Source organism: Somniosus microcephalus, chromosome 18, assembly GCF_052327205.1.
Source record: "Somniosus microcephalus isolate GS21.2 chromosome 18, FLI_Smic_1.0, whole genome shotgun sequence".
Lineage (NCBI taxonomy): Eukaryota > Metazoa > Chordata > Chondrichthyes > Squaliformes > Somniosidae > Somniosus > Somniosus microcephalus.
Window position 1 is genome coordinate 9898190 of NC_141004.1, and position 14473 is coordinate 9912662.

The following is a 14473-nucleotide window of genomic DNA, read 5'->3' on the forward strand; positions in this document are numbered from 1 at the left end:
GGGACAGATACACTGATCTAGAGGGTGCCTATACACAAATCTTTGAAAGCAGAACTGCTGTTTTCAAAATGCCATAATAACATTATACCTAGGGGTTGCTAAAGGTTTAGGTTCTCATCAGTTACTGTGTTGGACAACGGCTTCTGTAAGCAGTCTGAGAGCCATACATTAATGGGTGTGTCCATATTGCCCAATATCGAACTATGTGATAATGTAACACAGAGAGTCATAAAAGTACTAACCCCCCGTGATCTGAACTGGATATTCATGCCTTTTGCACGTGTAGTTCTTCAATCTTTTGAAAGATGGTCTGAGAAAGCACTTAGTAGACAAGACAAGATATGAATTGTTACGTGGTTTTATTTCACAGCAAGTTAAAATGCAGAGCAACAGTTAACATCAAATTTACTAATTTCAATCAGTACAATTTGTCTTTGTGTAATAATAGAAAATAATGAACATGCCACGCTTCCTCACATCACCCTTACTTGACTTAAACATAATGACTTCCAACTAAATCCTAAATTCTCCTTCCAAACCTGGACAAAGCTTGCCCTTGCAGCTTTTCATTTTAAAACCTGACTGGTTTTGCTGTCTTTGCTTCTGTCTATCTCTATTTTTTATCTCCCTCTGTTCATAGCCAAAAAGGATCAGAGACCTCCCGGCACAATGGTTCGGAGATGTTTAGCAACTGCTCAGACAGGCTAACAAATGCCTTATTATTTAGTCGATGGCGAAACAGCATCAAAGCTTAGCTCATTAACACTTTAACCATCTACCATCATAATGTCTTCCTTAAACCTGTGTGTATACACTTTCCTTTAAAAACCCAACATTTAAAAGTAACTCCTTTTTTTTCTCCAAATAATTTCTGTGGAAAAAATGGTCATAACATCCTGATGTGTGACAGGGGCACTAAATACAAAAGCAATAGGGTGCATATGAACCTGTACAAGACATTGGTTGGACCACAGTTGGAGTATGGAGTGCAGCTCTGGGTACTCCACTATGATATTGGACCCATAGGAAAGAAGCATTGGGGACTCACTGGGATGATACCAGGGATGAGACGCTATGCTTAAAGAGAGACTCGAAAAACTAGGGTTGTGTTGACTGGACCAGAAAAAGCTAAGGGTGTATCTTAAGAGGAACGTTCAAAATTATGAAAGAGTTTGAGAGGGTAAATACTTTAATCATTATATCATAGAGCACAGAAAGAGACCATTCGGCCCATCGTGCCTGTGCCGGCTCTTTGAACGAGCTCTCCAATTAGTCCCACTCCCCCCGCTCTTTCCCCGTAGCCCTACAAATTTGTCCCCTTCAAGTATTTATCCAATTCCCTTTTGAAAGTTATTATTGAATCTGCTTCCACCGCCCTTTCAGGCAGCGCATTCCAGATCACAACAACTCGCTGTGTGAAAAATAATTCTCCTCATCTCCCTCTGGTTCTTTTGCCAATTACCTTAAATCTGTGTCCTCTGGTTACCGACCCTCCTGCCACTGGAAACAGTTTCTCCTTACTTAGTCTATCAAAACCCCTCTAAAGCATGCATTTCTTTTGATGCATGAGATGAATTACGATGATATTAATACTGAAAGATTATTTGCACTGATTCGTGAATTAGTAACAAAGGGGCACCAACTCAGGATTAGTACTGGAAACATAAGGGGGGAGTCGCCTCGCTGCTGTAATCTCTATGAGTAATTAGCATTGAAAACCGATCCCAGCTTCAACACACATGACCTGTTCAAATAAGGGTTAAGAACGTAAGATCATAAGAATTAGGAGCAGGAGTCGGCCATAGGGCCCCTCGAGCCTGCTCCGCCATTCAATAAGATCATAGCTGATCTTCGACCTCAACTCCACTTTCCCGCCCGATCCCCATATCCTTTGATTCCCCTAGAGTCCAAAAATCTATCGATCTCAGCCTTGAATATACTCAATGACTGAGCATCCACAGCCCTCTGGGGTAGAGAATTCCAAAGATTCACAACCCTCTGAGTGAAGAAATTCCTCATCTCAATCCTAAATGGTCAACCCCTTATCCTGAGACTGTGACCCCTAGTTCTAGACTCTCCAGCCAGGGGAAACAACCTCTCAGCATCTACCCTGTCAATCCCCCTCAGAATCATAGATGTTTCAATGAGATCAGCTTTCATTCTTCTAAACTCCAGAGAGTATAGGCCCATTCTACTCAATCTGGGACAAATCCATAGAGCTTATCACTCAACTACTTCTCCATGACTCGATGCGCACTAACATCATTAACAATTCATTCTCCTCTGGCATTGTCCCTCTGCTCGCTAAACCCTGTCCTTAAAAAAAATACTCTCTAGATTCCGCGCCCCCCCCACCCCCCAACTCTCAGATCGCCCCTTTTTTGAGTCCCTTCAGTCTACCTTCCATCTCACCCACCATATCAAGACAGCCCTGGGCAGTCACCAATGACACACGATGTGGCTGCAACCATGTTGATCCATCTCTGGCAGAAATCATCTAGCCGTATTCCAAGATGTAGATCACACTGAGTGGGAAAAGGCGTCTCGAAGAATATTTTTCAATTGGAGGAATAGAGACCCTCTGACTGCTCTCTATTTTCTATCAAATGCTCCTCCGAACTCTCCTCTTTCCTCCAAATCTTCAACTTGCTCGTCCTGCACAACCTTGAGTCTGGATTGAAATCGAGACTCCCTGCACCGTCTCTTTCTCTGACTCATTCCCTCCCAGCACCTCAAAACTGTGGAGCTCTTTATCTCCCTTAGTCTTCATAGCCTCCAATCTACATACTTTAAAAAAGAAAGAACGTGCATTTCTGCAGCGCCTTTCACGACCACAGGATGTCCCAAAGCGCTTTACAGCCAATTTTTGAAGTGCAGTCACTGTTGTAATGTAGGGAACGCGGCAGCCAATTTGTGCACAGCAAGCCCCCACAAACAGCAATGTGATAATGACCAGATAATGTGTTTTTAGTGAAGTTGATTGAGGGATAAATATTGGCCAGGACACCAGGGATAACTCCCCTGTTCTTCTTCGAAATAGTGGCCCTGGGGTCTTTTACACCCACCTGAGAGAGCAGACAGGGCCTCGGTTTAACGTCTCATCCGAAAGACGGCACCTCCAACAGTGCAGCACTCCCTCAGTAATGCACTGGGAGTATCAGCTTAGATTATGTGCTCAAGGAGTGGGACTTGGGCAAACGACCTTCTGGCTCAGAGTACTACCCACTGACACACTCATACTTAGTGTTATAAATTTCATCATTTATCAAGAAACTACTCATGAAATAACGCTGGACAGCCAGCTGGTGGCGCCGTCCAAGGAGTATAAATACTCGGGTGTGGGCCCCAGCTTTCCAGGGACATTTTGTAAGACAAGGAACTAGTGAAGTACAACTAGACCTCCATGTTCTGAAACAAGTTGATTAAAGCCTTGCTTTATACTCAAACCAAGTGCGTAGTGAGTTTTATTACGCCACTTAGCGCCAGCCAATCATTAATCCTGCTTTACCTCAACTTTTACTCCTTTCAGCCTTGCTGATGTCTTGCAATCTAGGCCTTGGCCCTTCACTCGGGGGGATTTCTCGATTTAATAAAATGCTTTTAATCCTGCAGTTTCAGGTGCAAAAATGTAAAGTGACTCCCATAAGATTGTCCTGTTGCAAGTTCTGTTTGGCCTCTGTGGAGGTTGAGCTTAAGTTGACAGAGTCCAATGATGGGATCTGACATACGCTGTTGCTATGGCATGTTGCTAGGATTTATGAAGGTCCTGGAGACGTATCAGAGCAGCTGCAAGGCCATTGTCATTGTGTAACACGTCCTGTCTTGCCACGGAAATGTAATCATGCTGCATGCATTGGGAAATTCAGTTAATCTTGCATTTGGAAAGAGAGAAAAGGAGACGTATTTCATTTATGGCAGGATCTGTGCTGTTTTCCAAATTATATTTAATATTTTCGGCAAATTTTAATTAGAATCATAGAATGGTTACAGCACAGAAGGAGGCCATTCGGCCCGTCGAGCCCGTCCCAGCTCTCTCCAAGAGCACTTCAGCTAGTCCCACTCCCCGCCCTTTCCCCGTAGCCCTGCAAATGTTTTTCCTTCAGGTACTTACCCGATTCACTTTTGAAAGCCATGATTGAATCTGCCTCCTCCACCCTCTCAGACAATGCATTCCAGATCTTAACCACTCGCTGCGTATAAAACAGTTTTTCCTCATGTCGCCTTTGGATCTTCTGCCAATCACCTTGAATTTGTGTCCTCTGGTTCTCGACCCTTCCACCAATGGGAACAGTTTCTCTCTCTCTACTCTGTCCAGACCCCTCATGATTTTGAACACCTCTATCAAATCTCCTCTCAATCTTCTCTGCTCTAAGGAGAACAACCCCAGCTTCTCCAGTCTATCCATGTAACTGAATACCCTCATCCCTGGAACCATTCTTGTAAATCTTTTCTGCACCCTTCCTTCCTAAAGTGCGGTGCCCAGAATTGGACACAATACTCCATTTGTGGCCAAACCAGTGTTTTATAAAGGTTCATCATAACTTCCTTGCTTTTACATAGAAACATAGAAGATAGGAGCAGGAGTAGGCCATTCGGCCCTTCGAGCCTGCTCCGCCATTAAATGAGATCATGGCTGATCATCCAAACTCAGTACCCTGTCCCTGCCTTCTCCCCATATCCCTTGATCCCTTTAGCCTTAAGAAATATAACTAACTCTTTCTTGAATATATTTAATGAATTGGCCTCAACTGCCTTCTGTGGTGGAGAATTCCACAAGTTCACCACTCTCTGGGTGAAGAAATCCCTCCTCATCTCTGTCCTAAATGGTCGACCCCTTATCCTGAGACTGTGACCCCTGGTTCTGGACTCCCCCGCCATCGGGAACATCCTTCCTGCATCTAGTCTGTCAGTCCTGTTAGAATTTTATAAGTTTCAATGAGATCCCCTCTCATTCTATGTGTTCCTGAAGTCTATCACTCTCCTCCTCACTGTTCACTATACTTCCATGTTTTGTGTCATCTGCAAATTTTGAAATTGTGCCCTGTACACCCAAGTCCAAGTCATTAATATATATCAAGAAAAGCAGTGGTCCTAGTACCGACCCCTGGGGAACACCACTTTGTACCTTCCTCCAGTCCGATAAACAACCATTCACCACTACTCTCTGTTTCCTGCCACTTAGCCAATTCCGTATCCAGGCTGCCACAGTCCATTTTATTCCATGGGCTTCAATTTTGCCGGCAAGTCTATTATGTGGCACTTTGTCGAATGCCTTTTGGAAATCCATGTACACCACGTCAACCGCATTACCCTCATCAACCCTCTCTGTTACCTCAACAAAGAACTCAATTAAGTTAGTTAAACATGATTTGCCTTTAACAAATCCATGCTGGCTTTCCTTAATTAATCCACACTTGTCGAAGTGACTGTTAATTATGTCCCGGATTATCGTTTCTAAAAGCTTCCCCACCACCGAAGTTAAGCTGACTGGCCTGTAGTTGCTGGGTTTATCCTTATACACTTTTTTGAACACGGGTGTAACATTTGCAATTCTCCAGTCCTCTGGCACCACCCCCGTATCCAAGGAGGATTGGAAGATTATGGCCAGTACCGCCGCAATTTCCATTTTTACTTCCCTCAGCATCCTATGATGCATCCCATCCGGTCCTGGTGATTTATTTACTTTAAGTACAGCCAGCCTTTCTAATACCTTCTCTTTATCAATTTTTATCTCATCCAGTATCTCAACTACCTCCTCATTCACTATGACTTTGGCAGCATTTTCTTCCTTGGTAAAGACAGATGCAAAATATTCATTTAGTACCTCAGCCACGCCCTCTGCCTCCTGTGTAGGTCTCCATTTTGGTCCTTAATTGGCCCCACCCCTCCTCTTACTACCCGTTTACTATTTATATGCCTATAGAAGACTTTTGGATTCCCTTTTATGTTAGCTGCCAATCTATTCTTATACTCTCTCTTTGCCCCTCTGATTTCCTTTTTCACTTCCCCTCTGAATTTTCTATTTTCAGCCTGGTTCTCACTTGATATCTGTCATACACCCCCTTTTTCTGCTTCATCTTACTCTCTATCTCTTTCATCATCCAGGGAGCTCTGGCTTTGGTTGTCCTACCTTTCTTCCTTGTGGGAATGTACCTCGACTGTACCCAAGCCATCTCCTCTTTAAAGGCAGCCCATTGTTCGATTACAATTTTGCCTGCCAATCTTTGATTCCAATTTACCCAGGCCAGATCCATTCTCAACCCACTGAAATTGACCTTCCTCCAATTAAGTATTTTTACTCTAGATTTCTCCACCCTTTTCCATAGCTAATCGAAACCTTATGATATGATCACTGTAGATGTTAAATCTGTGAGTTGTTCAAGTAATTAATACTGAGACTTAATCAGTAACAATAAAACAGGTCTTTACTGGTTGGAGGTAGGGACTATACGTAGGTCTTTACTTCATGCCCACAGGCGGGAACTGAGGGGAGATCAGTACCCACAGTACTATTTATACCCCTATGGCCAGGAGTGGTACTGCGTATCACTACGCCCTACAAGTAGTGCAGTCCTGTCCATAGGTTCAAAGTAGCACACATATTACATACACAACATTCCTCCCTTCCTAGCTTTACAGTCATCTCCCCATTTAACATAACGTAATAACATATATACATATATAACTTCAGGTTTACATAACAGAATAACATAGATACATAGATAACTTCATGTCAAAACAGATCACAGATTCAGTCTCTGCGGAAAACAGTTCACAGATTCAATCTCTGTGGTGTAGTCAGTTCACGTTGCTGGAGTGACTCATTCAATAGTCCTTCCATGGATTTAACAGTTTGAACTTCCGAACTGAATTGGCTCCGTTCGGAGGGACCACGTGTGTGATCTGGTAGAGGTAATAATGGTTCAGATGGGTCATCTTCTGTTTCGACTTTTCCTTTTCTGCTTCTTGGAGACTCTCTGGGCTCCACTGTCAGCTGCCAGCTGCATGCGCAGTTCCTCCTTCTCTTCCTCCTTTTTCCGTAGTAGAGCCACCTTCTCCCGATGTTCCGTAGACTTTCGGTGCTCCTCCATGATTTCTGTATGGTGGGAGTCGAAGTTACAAGTTGGGCAGGACAGGACATAGTAATATTCGGTGTCGTCCTGATCTAGGCCAGCGAGAGGGTCTTCTATTTCCTCCATACCCAGCTGGGCGTTAGCCAGCTTTTGTTCCAAGTCCAGACATCTTTCCTGAAGAGACTTCTTCATGCGTACCTCTTCATCCAGCTTTTTCTGGGCTTTCAGCAAGTCGTTTACTAATGACCTCATTTGAGATTTTACTACTTCAACTTCTTTTGGAGATTGATTGATCGGACTATTCAATCCCTCTGCCGGAGCAGCTGTTTCAGCGGTCTGTTGTTCTACGTTGACGTGAGTCAGCGTACTTTTGGCATCCAAGGGCTGCTCTGTTGCAGTCATCTCAGTCTGTGTTGCCACCTCAGCTCTTCCAATAACCTTTGAGAGCTCCGAACCCCTTTCGTTTGAATATTGAAGTTCGTGTTCAAGTTTTTCCCATTTCAGAGTCCTGTCCTTCATCATATGCAGGAGTTGGCTGACTGTTAACTCCTCTGACATCAGACGTTTTGTGTGCTCCTGCTCCATTTTCTCCATCAGCTGCTTCTGTTGTCTTTCCAGATTCTCCAACTCTATATCAAAGAACTCTTTCGTTGCATTCAACTCTTGCTCAAAACGGCGAAGCATTTGTTCTAATTGCTGTTGTAGTAAAATTTAAATCGTTCCGCTAGCATCAGCGGCGTGGGGTTTAGATGATCTTTCAGGACAGTAACAATCTCATCGAACGTCTTATCCGCCGGTTCATCTGGTGATAACAGGTGTTTCAATTGCCCGTATGTCTTCGCACCCATTAAATTTAATAATGTTAGAGCTTTATCTTGGTCACGAATTTTATTGGCCTTACAATAATTTTTTACTCTTTCAACATATATGGCCCAATCTTCGAGGTCACTATCAAAGGTGCTAATATTCCCGTGTTTAGGCATTGTAGATTTGCAATTTCTCAGATTTTTTTTTTTTTTTTTACTGCTATCCAAGATGGCGGCTTCCCGCTCTTGCCGTCATCCTCCGCCCACAAAATGGCGGTTTTCCCGCGCTTGGCGGTCTTCACCCGTCCCCCAACGCCGTCTCCCTTCAGCCCCCGAGTGCGGCCCTTATCTTCGCCGCGATCGCCCGAGTGCGGCCCTTATCAGCGGATGCGATCGCTGGATCGCGAAGCGGCTCTCGGCTCTTATCAGGAGATGCGATCGCTCTGTTGAAACGCCTCCCGCTCGAAGCGGCTCTCGCGCCCTATTCCTCCAGCTCCCCCAGCCCCGTTCGTGCGGCCAACGCGGTCGACTGCCTGTCGCGTCGCTGCCCGGCTCAGACAACGGCTTACCCACCACCAAGCTGGAGAAGAAGCTGACGGTCGCCGATGGAGGCTCCGAGGTCAGGATGTCTTCCAGTGGGGTGGAGAGGGTGGAAACCTCTCTGCAACGTCCTGGCTGTGGACGAAGCTGCCGTGGAGTGACTGCCGCAGGGTCCGAATCAGACTCGTCGCCAGTGTTAAATCTGTGAGTTGTTCAAGTAATTAATACTGAGACTTAATCAGTAACAATAAAACAGGTCTTTACTGGTTGGAGGTAGGGACTATACGTAGGTCTTTACTTCATGCCCACAGGCGGGAACTGAGGGGAGATCAGTACCCACAGTACTATTTATACCCCTATGGCCAGGAGTGGTACTGCGTATCACTACGCCCTACAAGTAGTGCAGTCCTGTCCATAGGTTCAAAGTAGCACACATATTACATACACAACAGTAGATTTTTGTTAACCAAAGGTATTAAGGGATATGGGCCAAAGGTGGGTATATAAAGTTAGGGCACAGATCAGCCATGATCTCATTGAATGATGGAACAGGCTTGAGGGGCTAAATGGCTTCCTCCTGTTGCTCTGTTCCTATGAGTCGGTGGCAGCAGTTTCCTGCCGTTTTATTCTATGGGCTCGTGCCCATGGGAACATGGGCTTAGACTGCTCACAGCTGCGATCCTAGTTCATAACCGCCGCTCCCATTTTCTCAGACAGCGGGTGCTGGTAATGGGGGATGGCAGCACCAGAGCCACTGGGAGTGGGGGTGGTGGGGGGTGCGGGCTGGTGCTTGGGCTGGGGTTCCCCTATCGGTACATGGCTGGTGGGGTGAACCACACCCCTGGGGTCTACTCGTCTTTCTTCCGCCATGTTCCTGCCCCATGGGAGCCTTCTCTTTGCCAGATTGTCCATGCTGCCCCCCTCTCCCTCTGTGATTCAGTTTAACCATTTACACCTCCTCTGGACCCATCTTTTGTTTCCTTGCTTGTCCCATTACTTCCCCCCTTTTGCCTTGCACCATCATCCGTTTTCTCATTGAATTACTCCTGCCCTCCACCCTATCACATACCTCTCCTTTTTGTTCTTCCTCCACTCCCCTCTTCCCTGTCTCTGTACTTGCTTAAAAACAGTTAAATCTCTAACTTCTTCCAGTTCTGATGAATGGTGATCGACCTGAAACGCTAACTCTGTTTCCCTCTCCACAGATGCTGCCTGGCTGCTGAGTATTTCCAGCATTTTCTGTTTTTATTTCAGATCCTACCCAGTTGTCAGAGAAAAGACTTTCATCTCATCTCTCTCTCTGCATTGAACAGCATCTATGCTGCAGCCTCTGCATTGAACAGTATCCTTGCCGTTCTGAGCCCTCTCCTAGTTCATCGCACAATGCCTAGCGCCCTCGCTCTTTAAATCTCCCGCGACCATTTGGCTGATGTCTCCAATAGTTCTCCTTTAATTCCAATAATGCTTCTGATTTGCTCACGTTAAAGCATCCCCATCATGTGACTGTGGAGCTCCTGATCAGACCCTGGAGCACATCATTGAGCGCTGCCCTCAGAGGAAATTCACAGGCAGCCTACAAGATATCCACGCTGTTACACCGGAAGCTTGGGCCTGGATATTCAACTTAGATATTAGGCCTGGAATTGCGATCGGAGGCTTCCTGCGGGCGAACGCCTCCGACCTGTAAAAAAATCTACAAATGTACCTGGTGGGCCGGGAGGTACGGAGGCTTGCGCTCCTGAGGTCTCTCCGGGTACGTGCAGGCAGAGCCCCACGTATCCCAGGAGCGCAGGCGGTCCACAAGCGCCCCTGGGATCACGTGGGCCGGCCCAACCAACAAAAGAAGGGAATCCCCATAAGTATGAATAGGAATCACTTAATAAATTCACCGACACATGAAATACATTTTTTTTAAATTACATATTTAAAATTAATTAAAATATCATTTAATTAAATATTTTAAACGAAAATTTAACTTTTTGAAACAAAAACTTATGGGGGAAAAATTCAGTTGTTTGCACCTCCCATTAGCACCTTAAGAGGGTGCTAATGGGGCGCAAAGCAACCGACGCCCGGGCGCGGCGATATTTGCGCCACTCGTGAAATTAACTAGACATTTTGCGGTGGCGATACACACTACCGCACGATCTCCTGCGCAGGCAGATCGCAGTCAGTCGAGCGTGTAACGCCCCGGTAGTGCCCCGGACTGGATATTGAGTGGCGCCCCCTGCCTTACTGCCTGCCGCTAGCAACGACAGGTTGAGGGGAGCGTTTTGCAGTCAGAAAGGGGCTGGGGGAGCGCTATTTAAAGGCGACCGCTTCCTGCCTTTTTTTGTTGGTGACATTTTTGCGCCACGCATTCTGAGAGAGAGAGAGAGACTTCTGGAAAGATTCAACGCTGTGTGAAGGAGTTTTGAGTACTGAGCAGCACTTTGCAGGTTCATTTGATTTGCCCTTCCTTGCTTCGCCAGCGCTCTGAGGTAGCGCCTCGCTCCTTGGCCTTTGCGCCTTAAGACAGGTGTGAAGCACCTGATTTAGCGCTCCAATTACCTCCAGGGGCGACAAAAGCCAAATTTGCCGTCGGAGGCGATAATTAGCACCAGGCGCTAAACTTTGCGCACGGCCGATAATGGCGCCCCAAATGGGGCGATGCTGAATTTTTCCCCCTATATGTTTTAACGGGGCTTAAAATAAGCTAACCTTATTGGACAGGGTTTTTAATGTATAAATGAGTGATAAAATTTTATTTTTCTATTTTTTAAAACTCTTATGCTGGTGAAAGCAGGCCTTATGCCAGCTTGTACCAGGCGTAAGAATTTCACAGGCATTCAGCGGGGGGGGGGGGTGTTGGGCAAATCACGCAACTCTCCCCCGCCCCCCCCCCCCGCAGAGGCTCATCTCCCGGAGATGCGGAGGATCTGTCAAGAAGATTGTTGACAGATCGCAAGTGCTGGGTTTCAGCGCATGCGCTTTGCACGCCTAAACCCGGAACCTGCGCGGCCCCTACGGGCGCGGGCGCACCTCGTACACAACCCGTGGGGATCGCAAAATACGGCCCAATGATATTTAATTTGTTTTTTTGCTACTACCATATGAAAGAAGAGATTTTCTCACTGTGGTAAAGGGTTCAAATCCCAGGGGCACAAGTTAAAAATTATGAAGTTAGAAGGGACATCACAGGGGATTTTTTTTTTTACCCAAAGGGTGAGAGAGCTGTAGTGTAAGTTACATCGGACTGGCTGCATGAAGAAGGGCCCAGGGGTCATCCAGTTCTCCTTCTACCATCCTGGTAGTCGTATGACACAACGATAATGGAATTATTGATTCATCAACAACAACTTACCTTTATATAGCGCATTTAGAAACATAGAAACATAGAAGATAGGAGCAGGAGTAGGCCATTCGGCCCCTCGAGCCTACTCCGCCATTCAATGAGATCATGGCTGATCATCCAAGCTCAGTACCCTGTCCCTGCCTTCTCCCCATATCCCTTGATCACTTTAGCGTTAAGAAATATATCCAACTCCTTCTTGAATATATTTAATGAATTGGCCTCTACTGCCTTCTGTGGTAGCGAATTCCACAGGTTCACCACACTCTGGGTGAAGAAATTCCTCCTCATCTCTGTCCTAAATGGCTTACCCCTTATCCTTAGACATGGCAAAATGTTCCAAGGCGCTTAACAAGAGCGATATCAATAAAACTCATTTTTGACACCGAGCCACAGAAGGAGAAATTAGGGCAGGTGACCAAAAGCTTGGTCAAAGAGGTAGGTTTTAAGGAGCATCTTAAAGCAGGAGAGAGAGGTAGCGAGGCGGAGAGGTTTAGGGAGGGAATTCCAGAGCTTAGGGGCCTCGGCAGCTGAAGGCACGGCCGCCAAAATAACAAAGTTATTGCAATCGATCTCTGTCAATTAGTCTACCAATAAGGCACACTGAAGTGGGTGGTTCAAATGGCGTCAAGAAATATCCACGCTCGAAAATGTGTGGCCACTTGTGGCGGACAAAAACTGCAATTTGCTAGTGTCCTGGACAATATTTATCCCTCAATGGGCAGATTATCTGGTCATTATCACATTGCTGTTTGTGGGAGCTTGCTGTGTGCAAATTGGCTGCCGCATTTCCTACATTACAACAGTGACTGCACTTCAAAAGTAATTCACTGGCTGTAAAGAGCTTTGGGATGTCCTGAGGTGGTGAAAGGCGCTATAGAAATGCAAGTTCCTTCTCCTTCTTCAAGCCTGGCAGGAGCGCAGTGGCAGGCTCGGGATATAGTCCTGGGCTTGGATACACTGGGTTCTGGCCTTCGCTGGTGAGTCTTGTCTGGGGCCAAACCTCAGTCTGCTCCCTCCCGCCTGTCGGAGAGGGCTGGGACTCCCTACCTGGTGTGACTGTGGAGGCCAGTATGCCCAGTGGGAGGAGGCTTGTGGGCCACCTGAAAGTTGCAAGTGGGCCCCACTTGGGGTGCGAGTGGAGGAGATGAGGTATTAGTTTTAATGTTGACCTCCTTTATAATGGGGTTGATTGCAAAATTCATTACAATGAGACAGAGGGATAGATGGACCAGTGTTAAAAAGGACCTGACGCTACCTATCTAGCAAGACCATCATCACACCCTTCTGAAATGGTACACTTTAAACCCTTTTGCTCTCTCAAGCTATACCCTATCCTAAATCTGCCGTAACTGTTCAAGATCCTTGAATGCATTGTTGCTACCCAACTTTGTATCCAGCTCTTCCAGTCTTCCAATTCGCCACTCTAGTTTCTTTTTTAAAATTAATTAATTCATAGGATGTGGGCGTCGCTGGCAAGGCCAGCATTTATTGCCCATCCCTAGTTGCCCTTGAGAAGGTGGTGGTGAGCCGCCTTCTTGAACCGCTGCAGTCCGTGTGGTGAAGGTACTCCCACAGTGCTGTTAGGGAGGGAGTTCCAGGGTTTTGACCCAGTGACGATGAAGGAACCACTCGTGTACAGACACCACCTTGGTCAAAGTCACCAAGGACATTGTGTATGACTTTGCCCATGGCTCATTGGCTCTCCTTGACCTCTCTACCAGTTTGTTGATCACTCCACTTCCTTCCCCTCCCCATGGTCCATCTCCATGGTACCTCACTCTCCTGAGTCCTCCTATTTATCATCCACAGACTAAACCAAAGACATTCCTTTCAGTTTCCGGCACCAAGCTATGTGCCTCTGTCTCCATCACCCGCAAGCTCCCCGGTTTCCCACTGAATGTGCTCCTGGGCACTCGACTCGAGCTTGAGCTGACCCCTCTCTCCCGCAGCAGCACGGCCACCAATCCTGCAACCTTTCACCTCCAGAACATTCACCTCCACTCACGCCCCCCTCTTTCCTCTGTTACCAAAACCCTAGTCCGTGCCTTGCTATCTCTCATGCAAAGAGTGCAGCTTGTTCGGTGACACCTTCTGCCTCTAGGCAACACAACCCAGATCTTACCTGCTGCCTTATCCATGACGCAATAATCGGGCGAGTTTTCGAAGTACACCAGCTCGTTTTTGATCAACCTGCCTGAGTGTCTGTTGGTGACAGTGAAACCAGTTCCATCCTGGTTCATGGTGACCTGGATCGCCAGGTTGTATTTTTTCCGCAGGTAATCTCCGGTCTTTCTAAAGTCCGACATGGCTAACCAACAAGTCCGTAAGGTACAGGATCCACTGACCCCGTGGCATTTACACTCCAGCTTCATGAACCTTTTCACAGCCTGCGGGGCGAGAGAGAGCCAGAGTTAGCACCACAGACACAAACCACCCATCGTTGACATTACAGGATTTTCAAAAATAGAGATGGCACTCTTAAGTGATGTACCTGCTCTGGGACTGTTTGATGGGATAGTGTAGAGGGAGCTTTACTCTGTATCTAACCCGTGCTGTACCTGCCCTGGGAGTGTTTGATGGGACAGTGTAGAGGGAGCTTTACTCTGTATCTAACCCATGCTGTACCTGCCCTGGGAGTGTTTGATGGGACAGTGTAGAGGGAGCTTTACTCTGTATCTAACCCGTGCTGTACCTGCCCTGGGAGTGTTTGATGGGGACAG

At 46.5% G+C, this 14473-nt stretch overlaps 1 protein-coding gene across 1 annotated transcript in view; it reads right to left on the reverse strand.

Moving 5' to 3' along the window:
• wnt2bb (wingless-type MMTV integration site family, member 2Bb) overlaps nucleotides 1–14473 on the reverse strand; it is a 268350-nt gene that overhangs the window by 196596 nt on the left and 57281 nt on the right. The window contains exon 4 of the mRNA XM_086011030.1: nucleotides 13876–14140. Within this exon, the coding sequence (XP_085867156.1) occupies nucleotides 13876–14140 (265 nt within the window). The remainder of the gene's footprint in view (nucleotides 1–13875; nucleotides 14141–14473) is intronic.